This window comes from Scyliorhinus torazame, chromosome 9 (genome assembly GCF_047496885.1).
Source record: "Scyliorhinus torazame isolate Kashiwa2021f chromosome 9, sScyTor2.1, whole genome shotgun sequence".
Lineage (NCBI taxonomy): Eukaryota > Metazoa > Chordata > Chondrichthyes > Carcharhiniformes > Scyliorhinidae > Scyliorhinus > Scyliorhinus torazame.
The window spans coordinates 228,792,510-228,812,256 of NC_092715.1; the positions used below are offsets into that span (position 1 = coordinate 228,792,510).

Genomic DNA, 19,747 nt, shown 5'->3' on the forward strand with positions numbered 1-19,747 from the left:
AAGGAGCATCCAGGGGGGCTTCTTAAAACACTATGTAGCCAGTCCAACTAGGGAAGGGGCGGTACTGGACCTGGTATTGGGGAATGAGCCCGGCCAGGTGGTAGATGTTTCAGTAGGGGAGCATTTTGGTAACAGTGACCACAATTCAGTAAGTATTAAAGTACTGGTGGACAAGGATAAGAGTGGTCCTAGGATGAATGTGCTAAATTGGGAGAAGTCTAATTATAACAATATTAGGCGGGAACTGAAGAACATAGATTGGGGGCGGATGTTTGAGGGCAAATCAACATCTGACATGTGGGAGGCTTTCAAGTGTTAGTTGAAAGGAATTCAGGACCGGCATGTTCCTGTGAGGAAGAAGGATAAATACGGCAATTTTCGGGAACCTTGGATAACGAGAGATATTGTAGGCCTCGTCAAAAAGAAAAAGGAGGCATTTGTCAGGGCTAAAAGGCTGGGAACAGACAAAGCCTGCGTGGAATATAAGGAAAGTAGGAAGGAACTTAAGCAAGGAGTCAGGAGGGCTAGAAGGGGTCACGAAAAGTCATTGGCAAATAGGGTTAAGGAAAATCCCAAGGCTTTTTACACATACATAAAAAGCAAGAGGGTAGCCAGGGAAAGGGTTGGCCCACTGAAGGATAGGCAAGGGAATCTATGTGTGGAACCAGAGGAAATGGGCGAGGTACTAAATGAATACTTTGCATCAGTATTCACCAAAGAGAAGAAATTGGTAGATGTTGAGTCTGGAGAAGGGTGTGTAGATAGCCTGGGTCACATTGAGATCCAAAAAGACGAGGTGTTGGGTGTCTTAAAAAATATTAAGGTAGATAAGTCCCCAGGGCCTGATGGGATCTACCCCAGAATACTGAAGGAGGCTGGAGAGGAAATTGCTGAGGCCTTGACAGAAATCTTTGGATCCTCACTGTCTTCAGGTGATGTCCCGGAGGACTGGAGAATAGCCAATGTTGTTTTGGAGAATGATTTGGAGGAAAATGTAACTGGTCTGTTTAGTAAGTTTGCAGACGACACAAAGGTTGGTGGAATTGCGGATAGCGATGAGGACTGTCGGAGGATACAGCAGGATTTAGATTGTCTGGAGACTTGGGCGGAGAGATGGCAGATGGAGTTTAATCCGGACAAATGTGAGGTAATGCATTTTGGAAGGTCTAATGCAGGTAGAGAATATACAGTGAATGGTAGAACCCTCAAGAGTATTGAAAGTCAAAGAGATCTAGGAGTACAGGTCCACAGGTCATTGAAAGGGGCAACACAGGTGGAGAAGGTAGTCAAGAAGGCATACGGCATGCTTGCCTTCATTGGCCGGGGCATTGAGTATAAGAATTGGCAAGTCATGTTGCAGCTGTATAGAACCTTAGTTAGGCCACACTTGGAGTATAGTGTTCAATTCTGGTCACCACACTACCAGAAGGATGTGGAGGCTTTCGGGAGGGTGCAGAAGAGATTTACCAGAATGTTGCCTGGTATGGAGGGCATTAGCTATGAGGAGCGGTTGAATGAACTCGGTTTGTTCTCATTGGAACGAAGGAGGTTGAGGGGAGACCTGATAGAGGTCTACAAAATTATGAGGGGCATAGACAGAGTGGATAGTCAGAGGCTTTTCCCCAGGGTAGAGGGGTCAATTACTAGGGGGCATAGGTTTAAGGTGAGAGGGGCAAGGTTTAGAGTAGATGTACGAGGCAAGTTTTTTATGCAGAGGGTAGTGGGTGCCTGGAACTCGTTACCGGAGGAGGTAGTGGAAGCAGAGACGATAGGGACATTTAAGGGGCATCTTGACAAATATATGAATAGGATGGGAATAGAAGGATACGGACCCAGGAAGTGTAGAAGATTGTAGTTTAGTCGGGCAGCATGGTCGGCACGGGCTTGGAGGGTCGAAGGGCCTGTTCCTGTGCTGTACATTTCTTTGTTCTTTGTTTTTGTAACCGAAGGTTTAAGACATGGCAGGAGATCTCAGACCCGTGTCATGCAGGAGCATGATGTGGGAGCTCAGGGACATGTCCACTGTCCCAGGCTCCTTCACGTGCAAGAAGTGTGTTCAGTTGCAGCTCCTGTTACACCGCTTGACGGCTCTGGAGCTGCGGATGGACTCACTTTGGAGCATCCGCGATGCTGAGGACGTCGTGGATAGCACGTCTAGCAAGTTGGTCACACCGCAGGTGAAAGGTACTGAGGGAGATCAAAAATGGGTGACCAAAGACAGAGCATGAGTAGGAAGGCAGTGCGGGTGTCCTCTGCGGTCATCTCCCTGCAAAACAGATATACCGCTTTGGATACTGTTGAGGGAGATGGCTCACCAGGGGAAGGCAGCAGCAGCCAAGTTTATGGCACCATGGCTGGCTCTACTGCGCAGCTGGGCAGGAAGAAGAATGGCTGGGCTACAGTGATAGGGGACTCAATTGTAAGGGGAATAGACAGGCGGTTCTGCGGACGCAATCGAGACTCCAGGATGGTATGTTGCCTCCTTGGTGCAAGGGTCAAGGATGTCTCGGAGCGGCTGCAGGACATTCTGGAGGGGGAGGGCGAACAGCCATCTGTCGTGGTGCACATAGGCACCAACGATATAGGTAAAAAAACAGGATGAGGTCCTACAAGCTGAATTCAGGGAGTTAGGAGTTAAACTAAAAAGAAGGACCTCAAAGGTAGTAATCTCAAGATTGCTACCAGTGCCACGAGCTAGTCAGAGTAGGAATATCAGGATAGATAGGATGAATGCATGGCTCGAGAGATGGTGCAAGAGGGAGGGATTGAAATTCCTGGGGCATTGGAACCGGTTCTGGGGGAGGTGGGACCAGTACAAACCGGACGGTCTGCACCTGGGCAGGACTGGAACAGATATCCTAGAGCTGTTTGCTAGAGCTGTTGGGGAGAGTTTAAACTAATGTGGCAGGGGGATGGGAACCAATGCAGGAAGTTGGAAGGTAGTAAATCAGGGACAGAAACAAAAGGCAGTAAGGGGGAAAGTGTAAGGCAGAGAAGCCATAGTCAAAAATCAAAAAGGGTGACAGTACAAGGTACAGTGACTGAGGGGAGCTCAGTGAATAGGACCAGGAATACGAAAAGGAATAAAACGGGAAGTGAAAATATTAATGGTAAGCGATGCGGCAGGTTGTTGCATGAAGATATGGGTTCAACGACAAGGAAAATTTCGAGAAAGGTTAAGAGGAAATATAACTTAGGAGAGGTTACTGATCGAGGTGTTAAGGTTCAGAACAGAGGTTAAAAAGCCAACATAAGTGTACTTTACCTGAATGCTTGTAGTATTCGGAATAAGGTAAATGAGTTGATGGCGCAAATCATCGTGAATGACTATGATTTAGTGGCCATTACTGAAACATGGCTAAAGGATGGCCACGACTGAGATTTAAATATCAAAGGGTATCAAACTGTTCGGAAGGACAGAGTGGATGGTAAGGGAGGTGGTGTAGCTCTGTTATTTAAGGATGACATCGAGGCAACAGTAAGGGATGACATCGGTGCTATGGAGGATAAGGTTGAATCCATTTGGGTGGAAATCAGGAATAGTAAGACGAAAAAGTCACTGATAGAAGTAGTCTATAGGCCACCAAATAGTAACATTATGGTGGGCAGGCAATAAACAAATAAATAACTGATGCATGTCGAAATGGTACAGCAGTTATCATGGGGGATTTTAATCTACATGTCGATTGGTTTAACCAGGTAGGTCAAGGCAGCCTTGAGGAGGAGTTTATAGAATGTATCCGCGATAGTTTCCTAGAACAGTATGTAATGGAACCTACGAGGGAACAAGCAGTCCTAGATCTGGTCCTGTGTAATGAGACAGGATTGATTCAGGATCTCATAGTTAGGGATCCTCTTGGAAGGAGCAATCACAATATGGTGGAATTTAAAATACAGATGGAGGGTGAGAAGGTAAAATAAAGCACTAGTGTTTTGTGCTTAAACAAAGGAGATTACAATGGGATGAGAGAAGAACTAGCTAAGGTAGACTGGGAGCAAAGACTTTATGGTGAAACAGTTGAGGAACAGTGGAGAACCTTCCAAGCGATTTTTCAGTGCTCAGCAAAGGTTTATACCAACAAAAAGGAAGGACGGTAGAAAGAGGGAAAATCGACCGTGGATATCTAAGGAAATAAGGGAGAGTATCAAATTGAAGGAAAAAGCATACAAAGTAGCAAAGATTAGTGGGAGACTAGAGGACTGGGAAATCTTTAGGGGGCAACAGAAAGCTACTAAAAAGGCTATAAAGAAGAGTAAGATGGATAATGAGATTAAACTTGCTCAGAATATAAAAACAGATAGTAAAAGTTTCTACAAATATATAAAACAAAAAAGAGTGGCTAAGGTAAATATTGGTCCTTTTAGAGGATGAGAAGGAAGGGAGATTTAATAATGGGAGATGAGGAAATGGCTGAGGAACTGAACAGGTTTTTTGGGTCGATCTTCACAGTGGAAGACACAAATAACATGCCAGTGACTGATAGAAATGAGGCTATGACAGGTGAGGACCTTGAGAGGATTGTTATCACCAAGAAGGTAGTGATGGGCAAGCTAATGGGGCTAAAGGTAGACAAGTCTCCTGGCCCTGATGGAATGCAGCCCAGAGTGCTAAAAGAGATGGCTAGGGAAATTGCAAATGCACTCGTGATAATTTACCAAAATTCACTAGACTCTGGGGTGGTCCCGGCAGATTGGAAATTAGCAAACGTGACACCACTGTTTAAAAAAGGAGGTAGGCAGAAAGCGGGTAATTATAGGCCAGTGAGCTTAACTTCGGTAGTAGGGAAGATGCTGGAATCTATCATCAAGGAAGAAATAGCGAGGCATCTGGATGGAAATTGTCCCATTGGGCAGACGCAGCATGGGTTCATAAAGAGTAGGCCGTGTCTAACTAATCGAGTGGAATTTTTTGAGGACATTACCAGTGCGGTAGATAACGGGGAGCCAATGGATGTGGTATATCTGGATTTCCAGAAAGCCTTTGACAAGGTGCCACACAAAAGGTTGCTGCATAAGATAAAGATGCATGGCATTAAGGGGAAAGTAGTAGCATGGATAGAGGATTGGTTAATTAATAGAAAGCAAAGAGTGGGGATTAATCGGTGTTTCTCTGGTTGGCAATCAGTAGCTAGTGGTGTCCCTCAGGGATCAGTGTTGGGCCCACAACTGTTCACAATTTACAGAGATGATTTGGAGTTGGGAACCAAGTGCAATGTGTCCAAGTTTGCAGACGACACTAAGATAAGTGGTAAAGCAAAAAGTGCAGAGGATACTGGAAGTCTGCAGAGGGATTTGGATAGGCTAAGTGAATGGGCTAGGGTCTGGAAGATGGTATACAATGTTGACAAATGTGAGGATATCATTTTGGCAGGGATAACAGCAAAAGGGATTATTATTTAAATGATGAAATATTAAAACATGCTGCTGTTCAGAGAGACCTGGGTGTGCTAGTGCATGAGTCGCAAAAAGTTGGTTTACAGGTGCAGCAGGTGATTAAGAAGGCAAATGGAATTTGGGCCTTCATTGCTAGAGGGATGGAGTTTAAGACTAGGGAGGTTCTGCTGCAATTGTATAAGGTGTTAGTGAGGCCACACCTGGAGTATTGTGTTCAGTTTTGTTCTCCTTACTTGAGAAAGGACATACTGGCGCTGGAGGGTGTGCAGAGAAGATTCACAAGGTTAATCCCAGGGCTGAAGGGGTTGGATTACGAGGAGAGGTTGAGCAGACTGGGACTGTACTCGTTGAAATTTAGAAGGATTCGGGGGGATCTTATAAAAACATGTAAAATTATGAAGGGAATAGATAGGATAGATGCGGGCAGGTTGTTTCCACTGGCGGGTGAAAGAAGAACTAGGGGGCATAGCCTCAAAATAAGGGGAAGTAGATTTAGGACTGAGTTTAGGAGGAACTTCTTCACCCAAAGGGTTGTGAATCTATGGAATTCCTTGCCCAGTGGAGCAGTAGAGGCTCCTTCATTAAATGTTTTTAAGATAAAGATAGATAGTTATTTGAAGAATAAAGGGATTATGGTTTATTGTGTTCGGGCTGGAAAGTGGAGTTGAGTCCACAAAAGATCAGCCATGATCTCATTGAATGGTGGAGCAGGCTCAAGCGTCCAGATGGCCTACTCCTGCTCCTAGTTCTTATGTTCTTAAAAGGGTGTTTATTACTGCAGTGATGTCAGAGTGTGGGTGGAGCTGGGCTGTCTGTCAGCTTTTAGTTTTCACTTTGAGAAAAGTTTGGGTGTGTCTTTTTTTGGTTTTGTTTCAGTGTTGGAGCTGCAGTCAGCCAGAGAATGTGTAATGTTCTCCCTGCCATGTAAAGTCTATGGGCGGGATTCTCCCATTCGGCGGCAGAGTGTCCACGCCGTTGGAAATGCTGTCACGTTTCACGATGGCGTTGACGGGCCACTGGGACTACCGATTCCGACCCCTACAGGGGGCCAGCACAGTGCTGGAGCGGTTCATGCCGCTCCAGCATCTCATTCCGGTGCGAACTGCGCGCTGCACCAACCCGCGCATGCGCGGTGGCCTCCCTCGACGTGCTGGCCCCGACACAACATGGCGCGGGAGTTCAGGTGCCGGCGCGTAATAAAATAGGCCCGGGGATCGAGAGGCCAGGCCCCATCGGAGGCACCCCCCCCCCAGGCCGTCCCCCCCAACACTGTGCGCAGAGTTTTCGCCGCCTGTGACCAGGTGTGGACGGCGGGACTCTGCCTTTTTAGAGCGGCCGCTCGGCCCATCTGCGCCGGAGAATCGGCGGCCCTGCCACGTAGAGCGGCCCGCAACCGGCGCCATGCCAAATGTGATGGCGCCGATTCTCCGCTCCGAGGAGAATTGCATGCTGGCATTGGTGCTGCGTGGCGCGGTTGCAGGGATTCTCCGGCGTGCGTGGGGCTGGGAGAATCCCGCCCTATCTCTTGATCACTTGGTGAATTCAGAGTGATAACTGTTCTCAGTAGTGAATTTAAACCGGATGAGCTTCTGTTAACTTTTTTTTTAACGTTTATGGATGTTAAAAGGAAAGTAAGGATTACTTAGTGTTGTATTCTTTGGGGGTTGTATTTGAATTAATGGTTGATGAGATGTTCACTGTATGTTTTAAAAAGGTTAACTTGAGTTCATAGAATAAACATTATTTGGCTTTAAACAAATACTTTTCAATTTCTGCTGTACCACTCTTGTAGAGTGAGCCTGTGCTCCCCATACCACAATCTATTAAAAGTTGTGGGTCAGGTGAACTCCATGATACACTTTGGGGTTCTCTAAACCCTGGCCCATAACAATAATTTCCCCTCTGATCACAGCCTTCAGTGTCTCCCAGAACGTGGAGGGTGAGGCCTCCCTGTTTCGGTTTTTAACTCACTTAGTCACCTATAGCCTGCGATGTTTTCTGGCAGAAGGCCTTGTTGGCCAAGAGGTCCTTGTCCAACCTCCATGTGGAACACTGGGCACAGCCCGTCGCCAACCTCACATCCACCTAGTGTGGAGCATGGACGGAGATGACTGTCGCGGACTACTCCGCTGCTATAATTCCTGGATGTGGAGATGCTGGCGTTGGACTGGGGTGAGCACAGTAAGAAGTCTTACAACACTGAGGAAGGAGCAGTGCTCCGGAAACTAGTGTTTGAAACAAACCTGTTGGACTTTAACCTTCTGTTGTAAGACTTCTTGCTATAATTCCTGGAATTATAGTATTTCCCCACTGCAAAGAAACGATGCAGGTTTATACCTTGTGCACTTGTGAAAAGAACGAGAATTCCTTTTCTCCCGGTTGTAGGATACTCCTCGGTCCACCAGCCTCATCTGCTCCATAAATACTCCCAGTTCCTTAGCCATGCCTGTCTTTTTCCCGGGTCGGACTGTGGCTCCTGTACACAGTTAAAGTCGCCCCCCATTATCAGTCGGTCTGTGTCAATTTCAGGGATTTCTGCCATGGTCTTTTTTATAAATTCTGTGTCATCCCCCAGTTGGGAGCGTACACGTTCACCAGCAGTACCGGTGCCCCTTCCAGGAAACCGCAGAACATAGCATACCGTACTCCTGGGGCCGTAACTGTCCTAGTCTCCGTAAATCTCGTCCTCTTGCTGATCAGTGTGGTTACTCCCCTGGCCCTCATCCCGTAGCATGAATGGTACGTCTATCCCACCCAGTCCTTCCTTGCCAGTAGTCTGTCCTTCTCCCTCAGGTGTATCGCCTGTCGATACATTATGTCAGCCTTCAAGCTTCTCAGGTGGGCGAAGACTCTGGATCTTTTCACTGGGCCGTTAAGCCCCCTTACATTCCAGGTGGCTATCCTGATGGGTGGTTTCTGACCCCCCCCCCCGTTCCTCCGGGATCAACCATATTTACCAGTTGGACACGACCCTACACTTCGGGGTTTTCCTTTGTTAGGGGGCTGTCCAAAGTGGCCGTGGTTGCTGCTGTCACCATGAGGCCGAGTTCCTGTGCTCCGGGGTCTCCCCTTGCCCAGGGGGCATCCAACATGGCTGTCAACTGTATGTACGCCATGTGGATGCGCCCCTACACTCCGTGGTCTCCCTTTGTTCAGGGATTCTCCAAAGTGGCTGCTTGCTGCGCCATCTTGGTTTATCGGCCTGCTCCATTCCCGCCGAGGCCTGTGTCTGTCTTGCTGCCAACCATTTCCTATCTCTCTACCCCTTTCTTTTCTATGAGTTTGCCCTGCCCCCCCCCCCCCCCCCCCCCCCGGTCTCACCTCTGTATTCTCACCCCCCATTCTGTCCTGCTCTCCTCCTCCCTTGGCCAGGTGCTCTCCTTTGAGACGTGAGTACGCCGTGGCCTCCCTTATTGCCTGTATTCCCATGCTAGCCCTTCCTCCTCCCCTCCCTGGGCTGGCTTAGCCTTGTCTCTGTTCTGTCTGCCTTTCTCCCTTCCCTTTCTCGCCCCTTCACCTGCTTCCCCTTTCTTTGCTCCCTTCCCTCTCTGACTTCCAGCTTTAAATCGAGAACAAGGCAGCACAGTCCCGCGCAAACACACAGTCCACATAGTAGTTCCTGGTCCCATTCTGTCTTCCGCATGCAGTCCTTTTTTCCCACTGTCCTCACCGCGGTGCCTCTCACCAGGCTGTGCCTGCAGACCAGGGGCTTCAATATAAGAGTTTGAACTGCTCCTTGAACACCTGCCAATTTGCAACTACGTTACCGGTAGCCCGAAGCTGTTGAGATGCCTTGAGGCCTTCCATCCTGGGCTTCGAAGTCTTACAACATGTTGAACACTGGTTGTCAGTAGCTTACGAGATTAGTAGAAAAAAATGTGTTTTCTTATTGCACCTTTTTCTTATTCGGAGTTATCTTTAAATGTTTGTCTCGTTGCAGAATCTTCTTGTTCTTAGTCGACCTTCAGTTGGTACCATGTCATGTTCTGCAAACTAGCCGGCCGGAATGATGCACTGCAGAACATCTAGTTCTTGACTAGTTAAAATAATTGAATATGAAACAAATACATGGGTAAAGATAACTGGAATAAATTTACTACAAACACTAACTAACTATTCTAGAGCTACTGCAAAATACGCCTATCCACCAACACAACTTACTCCCAACTCCCCTCAGCACAGAGTCACATGGTAGGTTTACACTGCCACCTGCTGGTCAGAGGTCGTATACATTATTATATACAAGATTGCTTATGCATATCATCACAGTTACTTCCTAAAAAAATTACTTTAGCTTGGAGCCTTATTTACGTTGGCTTGGAACCTTGGGCGGGATTCTCTTAGCCCGGAGAATCCATGCAACCGGTGTGAATCGCGCTATGCCGCCCTCACGCTGGCACGCGATTCTCTGCAGAGCGTGGTTGACGCGGCGCCAGTCGGGGGCCGCTCTACGCGGCCGGCCAGCCAATTCTCGGCCCGGGATGGGCCGTGCGGCTGTCGGAAAAACATCGAGTCCCGCTGGCGCCAGACACACCTGCTCTCAGCCGGCTGGATCTTGGCATGGAAGGGTCAGTGGGGCGGCCCAGGAGGGAGCCTCCGATGTGGCCTGGCCCACGATCGGGGCCCATCGATTGGCGGGTCGGCCTTTCTGGCTGGGGGCCTCCTTCCTTCCGCGCCGGCCCCTGTTGTCCTGCGCCATGTTGCGTCGGGGCCGGCGTGTTGAAGTAAGCCACTGAGCATGTGCGCGTTGGCGCCGTTGCCATTGCGCATGTGCGCGTTGGTCCGGTGCCACTGCGCATTGGTACCGGTGCCACTGCGCATGTGCGCATTGGCGCCGTTGCCACTGAGCATGTGCGCGTTGGTGCGGTGCCACTGAGCATGCGCACGTTGGTGCCGGTGCCACTGAGCATGCGCACGTTGGTGCCGGTGCCACTGAGCATGCGCACGTTGGTGCCGGTGCCACTGAGCATGCGCACGTTGGTGCCAGTGCCACTGAGCATGCGCGCGTTGGTGCCGGTGCCACTGCGCATGTGCGCGTTGGCGCCGTTGCCACTGAGCATGCGCGGATCCCGCGCTGCCCAGTTCATGATCAGCAGCTGGAGCGGCGTGAACTGCTTGTAGCCACCTGAGTTGACCAAGTCCCGATTTAAAACGGCAAAGGCTGAAGGGAAATTCAGCCAACACAGGCAGAAACCAGCAGGGACAGGTTTGCTGTGTATTTAACTCTGCAAAAGCCCAGACAGCGACCATCAGCATAATAATGTAGCAGCCATCTACATACTAATGAGCAATGCCCGGGAACAATAGCAACATTTGGGACACACAAAACTAAGCCAGACTCCCCGGCGCCAGCAGGAGCCAACACAAAAGAGGTTAACGAACACCTCCAGACCGCCCATCGATCAGGGAACTGCTCCAATATTGGAGAAATCAAACCAAGCGATTGGAACAAAGTCCAATCACCTAGAACCAGGTACAGGGTCCGCCCTGAAAGGCGGGAAGCCCCTGGGAACTATAAAAGTTAAGCCCCAAGTTCAAATTGTTTTCCTTGACCGGGTCACTCAGCAACGCGAAGCAACCCCTGAGAGTGGACGGTCCAAGCTGCCACCTCCCTGAAGTATGTCTCAAGTCGACGCTCGCTACGAGATAGGCGCTCCTAGCTACCAGTCTATACCGGTTTTGAATCCCGTAGTTTCAGATTCCGAACGAAAGGCCATTTGTTCCCCTGACCTGGTGGGCCAGTCCGAAGTTAAGTATAGGCCTGTTAGTCGTAGAAGTAGCTTAGACGTAGAATGTGTGCATGAGTAGCGATTACTGTGTATAATAAATGTGCTTTGATTTGAATCTTACTAATTGGTGTGTTGAGTTATTGATCATTACTTGGACTTGAACCTCGTGGCGGTATCATAAAGATACCTGGCGACTCGAGAGCAAAGGTTATAAAACCGAGCTAATTGAACCAACCAAAAGTTAGCAACATGCTCCAATGCCGTGCTGGCCTCCTGGAGGGGCCAGAATTGCTGATCCTGAGGCCATGCTGACGGCGTTTCTGAAGGCGTCAACACTTAGCCTCAGGATCACAGAATCCCGTTGCTTGTTTCTTACTGAACACTTCTATTATAATTGTACGGTACTATTTTATACTACTTTTTGTTTATTTTTGTTAGTCCCCATCTTAGTAGTAAGCAATGAGTTAGATTAAAAGATTGAAAATACTCACTTGGACTTACTCATCAATCACCTGCTTTGGTGCGCAGGACGCCTCTTTCTGAACCAGCATTAGTATTTATCCTTGTCCTCTCTCACTCTTTTGAAACTCCAGGTTCTTCTCGGTCTTTTCAAACTCCCAGCTCCTCTTCCCTCTTTTTATACCCCTGGACTCCTCTCGCTCATTTTAAACTCCTGGCCCCTTTCGCACTCTCAGCTCCTATCACTCTTTTTAAACTCCTGGTACCTCTTGCTCTTTTTAAATCCCGCTTCCTCTCGCTCTTTTGAAACTCCAATCTCTCCTCTTGCTCTTTTGAAACACCCAGCCCTTCTCTCGCTCTATTTAAACTCTCGGCTCCTCTCACGCCCTTTTTAAGCTCCTGGCTCATCTCGCTCTTTTTAAATTCCCAGCTCCTTTGCTCTTTTGAAACGCCTGGCTTGATCAGTGTTAACTGGATAATTTTTTTTTAGAAGAGCAGCTTGGCTGTGTAGGAGAGAAGGAAGAAGAAGGGAAGGGCAATGGTGATAGGGGGTTCATTAATTAGGGCAACAGACAGGTGTTTCTGTTACCGTAGACATGATCCCAGGATGGTATGTTGCCTCCCTAGTGCCAGGGTCAAGGATGTCGTGGAGCGGCTGCAAGACATTCTTCTGGGGGAGGATGAACACCACATGTTGTGGTCCACATTGGTACCAATGAGTTATGAGGAAGTGGGATCCTGCAATCAGAATTTAGGGAGCTAGGCAGAAAATTAGCAAGCATGACCTCATAGGTGGTAAGTAGTCTCTAGATTATTCCCAGTGCCACATGAAAGTGAGCAGAAAAATAGAAGGATAAGGAGGATTAATGTGTGACTGGAAAAATAGTGAGAAGGGAGGGCTTTAGATTCCTGGGACTGGCTCTGGGGGTGTAGGCACCTATACAAGCCAAACAAGGTGCTTTGCAGGGTGTTTTGCTCGTGCTGTTGGAGGGGAGGGGGAGGGGGGCATTTAACTAACTCAGCTGGGGTGTGGGAACCAAGAGGAAATATTACAGAGGACTCCAGGAACAAAAGATCTGTGGGAAAAACTATAGCTGTAACAATGGGGTACCTTCAAAACAGAAATGGTCCGGACACAGTCAAGGTATATTCCCTGAAAAGGGAAAGGTAGGGCAAACAAATCCAGAGCTCCCTGGATGAAAAAGGAGATAGACATTAAGATAAGGAAGAAAAAGTTTGCTTTTGACAGGTGGCAGGTGGAAAATACAGTCAAGAACCAAGTGTAATATAGAAGGTTCAGAGAGAGGTGGAAAAGCACCTTGAGAGGTGAAGAGGGATTATGAGGAAAAGCTGGCAGTCAATATAAAGGAGAATCCCAACGTCTTCGATAGGCATATAAATAGTAAAAAACTGCTGAAGGGAAGAATAGAGCCGATTAGGAACCTAAAAGGGAATTTACACATGGAGGCAGGGGGCATGGTTGCGGAATTAAATGAATACTTTTCATCTGCCTTTACCCAAGCGGTGGATGCTACCCAGGAAATGGTGACAGATGAGGAAACACTGTCCCTTGATGGGTTCAAAATTAATCAAGAGGAAGTGTTGAATTGAGTGTCAGTACAGAAAGTTGACAAGACACCGGGACCAGTTGAGATGCAACCAGGCATATTGAAGGAAGTGAGAATGGTGCTAGGCTTTTTCTCATTAGAACAGAGAAGGATGAGGGGCGACTTGATAGAGGTTTATAAGATGATCAGGGGATTAGATAGAGTAGACAGTCAGAGACTTTTTCCCCGGGTGGAACAAACCATTACAAGGGGACATAAATTTAAGGTGAATGGTGGAAGATATAGGGGGGATGTCAGAGGTAGGTTCTTTACCCAGAGAGTAGTGGGGGCATGGAATGCACTGCCTGTGGAAGTAGTTGAGTCGGAAACATTAGGGACCTTCAAGCAGCTATTGGATAGGTACATGGATTACGGTAAAATGATATAGTGTAGATTTATTTGTTCTTAAGGGCAGCACGGTAGCATTGTGGATAGCACAATTGTTTCACAGCTCCAGGGTCCCAGGTTCGATTCCGGCTTGGGTCACTGTCTGTGGAGTCTGCACATCCTCCCCGTGTTTGCGTGGGTTTCCTCCGGGTGCTCCGGTTTCCTCCCACAGTCCAAAGATGTGCAGGTTAGGTGGATTGGCCATGATAAATTGCCCTTCATGTCCAAAATTGCCCTTGGTGTTGGGTGGAGGTGTTGAGTTTGGGTGGGGTGCTCTTTCCAGGAGTTGGTGCAGACTCAATGGGCCGAATGGCCTCCTTCTGCACTGTAAATTCAATGATAATCTATGATTAATCTAGGACAAAGGTTCGGCACAACATCGTGGGCCGAAGGGCCTGTTCTGTGCTGTATTTTTCTATGTTCTATGGTTCCAGGGATGGAGACTTTTAGTTACAAGGTTGGGTTAAAAAGATTGCGGCTGCTCTTCTGGGAGCAAAGCAGATGGTGGGGAGGTTTGATAAAGTTGTGACAAGACAATGGCACGCTTAGGCAAGGAAAAACATTTCTCATCAGCAGATGGGACAAAGATGAGGGAGACACAAATTAAGTTTTGGGCTAGGGATGTGGGGAAAAATTGTTTTATGCAGTAAGTGGGGATGATCTTAAACTCAGTGCCGACGAGGTTGCGGAGGCAGAAACAATCATGCCAAAAAGAAATGGGATGAACACTTGTACAAAAAAAAACCTGCAAGGCTACGCTGCAGAGATTAGAGCAGGAGAGTGGGACTGACTGAATTTCTCCATGAGGAGCTGGCATGGACTTGATGGATCGAATGGCCTCCTTTTATGACATAAATGACTCTTGCATACAACAGCTGTTCACATATCATGTGGGAGGGATGTCTCTTTGATTCAACTTGGGTTGATGACAGCAACGTTTCAAAGGAAAGTTATTAAAATGGGATTTAAGGTCACCATATTTTCCAACTTTGCAGTCATAAAACCAGTTGTAATTTCCTGTTTGAAGGAAACCAATGGCAGGGTATTGAATGGAATCTACTATTTATTCGCATGGGCTCTGGAGCAACTTGATGGTGACCCACCGCAGTTGAGGGATGCAAGTACGCTTTCCTTCACATGTTTATTTGTCAATATTAATCTTGTTGCCTTGTAACACAAATCCTGCAGGAGAATTCCAGAGAGTTGTCACATGCTCTGAGTGAGCAGGTTGTGGTTTATGGCCTGAGAACAGCAGCAGGAAAAGCAATGCCTCGGCTTTGGAAATAAATCACAAAAAATGGTTTTCTTATTTTTTAGGACTGCAGGAACTTGAACTACTCTGATACACGTCAGCTGTTGATGCTTCTGAGTTTTGCTTTTGGGATTGACCCACCAAGATTCACCAAAAATCTGGATTGTACCTCTCTTTCAAGCACGCTTTATCACACAGTGCTCTGCTTTGATGGGAAATAAATTGAACAACAATTTGTGAAGCGCTGAGAAGTTTGAATACTTTGTTGTTCAAGTCAGACGGAGTTAAAATGAAACATTACTGGAAATATTCTGCATTCCTCCTGCATCTTTTCCTTTGGAGATACATTGAACCTTCCTTTGTCCAAGTGAATCATGGCATAACAGTTTCCAAGGGCCAGTCAGTCTTTCTCTCAGAGGAGGATCTACAGTTCAACATTGCAAAGGAGAAGGACAGCTGCAAGGTGGAGGTGATCATGAATGAGCCAATCACGCAACGAGTTGGGAAGCTTACCCCCCAGGTAAGATATAACAACAACTGAACATTTATTTTCAATGATATATCAATGATATATCGGGCAGCACGGTAGCATAGTGTTTAGCACAGTTGCTTCACAGCTCCAGGGTCCCAGGTTCGAATCCCGGCTTGGGTCACTGTATGTGCGGAGTCTGCACGTTCTCCCCGAGTCTGCGTGGGTTTCCGGTGCTCCGGTTTCCTCCCACAGTCTAAAAATGTGCGGGTTAGATAGATTGGCCATGCTAAATTGCCCTTAGTGTCCAAAAAGGTTAAGTGGGGGATGCTGGGTCACGGGGATAGGGTGGGGACATGGGAATGAGTGGGATGCTCTTTGTAAGGGTCGGTGAAGACTCGATGGGCCGAATGGCCTCCTTCTGCACTGTAAATTCTATGATTCTATGATCATCGTAGTCCTGTGTAAGTTGGGAAATTTTGAAAATCAAATGATGGAGCTCACAGAAAGCACACCAGTAATCTGCTAAATTTTAATTCTCTACAAACGTTTGAATGCATAATGTGTGCCAATGGTCAAAGTTTTGACTTGGGAATTCGAACTGCACACTCACATAGAAAATAGTTGAGTAGCAAAGTTCACAAATATTTATGCATGTAATTTCCACAAGGCTTCTTATAAATTCAGTACAAGATTGGCAGAAATCCTGAAACAACAGTGACAATGGAAACATCAACCTAACCATACTGTTTGAGATCATGGGACCTTCATAGAAATTCTATCTCATGGGCTGGATTCTGCATTTGGGAGACTATGCTCTCGCGCCAGAATTGAATTGCTTCTGGTTTGTGCTGGTGATGGAGCGACACCCAGAGTAATTCACTCTCCTCAGCCATGCAAATTTCTGTATGACGGAGAGGACAAGAGATTTTGTTCTGAATCCCGCTATTGGGGTGCCATTTTGAGCGGGCTGTCCGATAAGGAAGTCTGGCGCCTGGCCCCCGCTCACCCCTATATGCAATTCATGCCCCACTCTGCTGATAAGTAGGGGCATCCTCCCCGCCCCCCCACTCTTCTCCACTCCCTCCCCCTTCCCACTCCCTCCACACCACGGGAATTGCTGGGTCACCCCTTCCATACAGCATGCACTCATTAGTCATCAAACCCACCCATCCTTCCCCCACCCACCGGACGCCCCTCCAGAGACCATCATTGGACAACAAAGAACAAAGAAATGTACAGCACAGGAACAGGCCCTTCGGCCCTCCAAGCCCGTGCCGACCATGCTGTCCGACTAAACTACAATCTTCTACACTTCCTGGGTCCGTATCCCTCTATTCCCATCCTATTCATGTATTTGTCAAGATGCCCCTCAAATGTCACTATCGTCCCTGCTTCCACCACCTCCTCCGGTAGCGAGTTCCAGGCACCCACTACCCTCTGCGTAAAAAACTTGCCTCGTACATCTACTCTAAACCTTGCCCCTCTCACCTTAAACCTATGCCCCCTAGTAATTGATGCCTCTACCCTGGGGAAAAGCCTCTGACTATCCACTCTGTCTATGCCCCTCATAATTTTGTATACCTCTATCAGGTCTCCCCTCAACCTCCTTCGTTCCGGTGAGAACAAACCGAGTTTATTCAACCGCTCCTCGTAGCTAATGCCCTCCATACCAGGCAACATTCTGGTAAATCTCTTCTGCACCCTCTCGAAAGCGTCCACATCCTTCTGGTAGTGTGGCGACCAGAATTGAACACTATACTCCAAGTGTGGCCTAACTAAGGTTCTATACAGCTGCAACATGACTTGCCAATTCTTATACTCAATGCCCCGGCCAATGAAGGCAAGCATGCCCTATGCCTTCTTGACTACCTTCTCCACCTGTGTTGCCCCTTTCAATGACCTGTGGACCTGTACTCCTAGATCTCTTTGACTTTCAATACTCTTGAGGGTTCTACCATTCACTGTATATTCCCTACCTGCATTAGACCTTCCAAAATGCATTACCTCACATTTGTCTGGATTAAACTCCATCTGACATCTCTCCACCCAAGTCTCCAAACAATCTAAATCCTGCTGTATCCTCCGACAGTCCTCATCGCTATGCGCAATTCCACCAACCTTTGTGTCGTCTGCAAACTTACTAATCAGACCAGTTACATTTTCCTCCAAATCATTTATATATACTACAAAGAGCAAAGGTCCCAGCACTGATCCCTGTGGAACACCACTGGTCACAGCCCTCCAATTAGAAAAGCATCCTTCCATTGCTACTCTCTGCCTTCTATGGCCTAGCCAGTTCTGTATCCACCTTGCCAGCTCACCCCTGATCCCGTGTGACTTCAACTTTTGTACTAGTCTACCATGAGGGACCTTGTCAAAGGCCTTACTGAAGTCCATATAGACAACATCCACTGCCCTACCTGCATCAATCATCTTAGTGACCTCCTCGAAAAACTCTATCAAGTTAGTGAGACACGACCTTCCCTTCACAAAACCGTGCTGCCTCTCACTGTATTAGTATGTCCATTTGCTTCCAAATGGGAGTAGATCCTGACTCGAAGAATTCTCTCCAGTAATTTCCCTACCACTGAAGTAAGGCTCACCGGCCTGTAGTTCCCGGGATTATCCTTGTACCCTTCTTAAACAGAGCAACAACATTGGCTATTCTCCAGGCCTCCGGGACATCCCCTGAAGACAGCGAGGATCCAAAGATTTCTGTCAAGGCCTCAGCAATTTCCTCTCCAGCCTCCTTCAGTATTCTGGGGTAGATCCCATCAGGCCCTGGGGACTTATCTACTTAATATTTTTTAAGACACCCAACACCTCGTCTTTTTGGATCTCAATGTGACCCAGGCTATCTACACACCCTTCTCCAGACTCAACATCTACCAATTTCTTCTCTTTGGTGAATACTGATGCCAAGTATTAATTTAGTACCTCGCCCATTTCCTCTGGCTCCACACATAGATTCCCTTGCCTATCCTTCAGTGGGCCAACCCTTTCCCTGGCTACCCTCTTGCTTTTTATGGACGTGTAAAAAGCCTTGGGATTTTCCTTAACCCTATTTGACAATGACTTTTCGTGACCCCTTCTAGCCCTCCTGACTCCTTGCTTAAGTTCCTTCCTACTTTTCTTATATTCCACGCAGGCTTCGTCTGTTCCCAGCCTTTTAGCCCTGACAAATGCCTCCTTTTTCTTTTTGACGAAGGTTCCCGAAAATTGCCGTATTTATCCTTCTTCCTCACAGGAACATGCCGGTCCTGAATTCCTTTCAACTGCCACTTGAAATCAGATGTTGATTTGCCCGCAAACATCCGCCCCCAATCTATGTTCTTCAGTTCCCGCCTAATATTGTTATAATTAGCCTTCCCCCAATTTAGCACATTCATCCTAGGACCACTCTTATCCTTGTCCACCAGTACTTTAAAACTTACTGAATTGTGGTCACTGTTACCGAAATGCTCCCCTACTGAAACATCTACCACCTGGCCGGGCTCATTCCCCAATACCAGGTCCAGTACCGCCCCTTCCCTTGTTGGACTGTCTACATATTGTTTTAAGCAGCCCTCCTGGATGCTCCTTACAAACTCCGCCCCATCTAAGCCCCTGGCACTAAGTGAGTCCCAGTCAATATTGGGGAAGTTGAAGTCTCCCATCACCACAACCCTGTTGTTTTTACTCTTTTCCAAAATCTGTCTACCTATCTGCTCCTCTATCTCCCGCTGGCTGTTGGGAGGCCTGTAGTATACCCCCAACATTGTGACTGCACCCTTCTTATTCCTGATCTCTACCCATATAGCCTCACTGCCCTCTGAGGTGTCCTCCCGCAGTACAGCTGTGATATTCTCCCGAACCAGTAGCGCAACTCCGCCTCCCCTTTTACATCCCCCTCTATCCCGCCTGAAAGATCTAAATCCTGGAACGTTTAGCTGCCAATCCTGCCATTCCCTCAACCAGGTCTCTGTAATGGCAACAATATCATAGTTCCAAGTACTAATCCAAGCTCTAAGTTCATCTGCCTTACCCGTAATACGACTTGCATTAAAACATATGCACTTCAGGCCACCAGACCCGCTGTGTTCAGCAACTTCTCCCTGTCTGCTCTGCCTCAGAGCCCCACTGTCCCTATTCCCTAGTTCTCCCTCAATGCTCTCACCTTCTGACCTATTGCTCCCGTGCCCACCCCCCTGCCATACTAGTTTAAACCCTCCCGTGTGACACTCGCAAACCTCGCGGCCAGGATATTTATGCCTTTCCGGTTTAGATGCAACGCGTCCTTCTTATACAGGTCACACCTGCCCCGGAAGAGCTCCCAGTGGTCCAGATAACGGAAACCCTCCCTCCTACACCAGCTGTTTAGCCACGTGTTTAGCTGCTCTATCTTCCTATTTCTAGCCTCACTGGCACGTGGCACAGGGAGTAATCCCGAGATTACAACCCTCGAGGT

At 47.7% G+C, this 19,747-nt stretch overlaps 1 protein-coding gene and 1 long non-coding RNA gene across 8 annotated transcripts in view; one reads left to right on the forward strand and one right to left on the reverse strand.

Annotated features, from left to right (window-relative positions):
* Positions 1 to 19,747, forward strand: part of frem1a (Fras1 related extracellular matrix 1a) — a 765,391-nt gene that overhangs the window by 229,291 nt on the left and 516,353 nt on the right. For all 7 annotated transcript variants that reach the window (XM_072517132.1, XM_072517134.1, XM_072517136.1 and 4 more), the window contains one exon: positions 14,894 to 15,348. In XM_072517132.1, the coding sequence (XP_072373233.1) occupies positions 15,118 to 15,348 (231 nt within the window). In that variant the 5' untranslated portion in view covers positions 14,894 to 15,117. The remainder of the gene's footprint in view (positions 1 to 14,893; positions 15,349 to 19,747) is intronic.
* The window catches only part of LOC140429756 (uncharacterized), a 64,312-nt gene that overhangs the window by 8,340 nt on the left and 36,225 nt on the right, over positions 1 to 19,747 (reverse strand). The window lies entirely within an intron of this gene.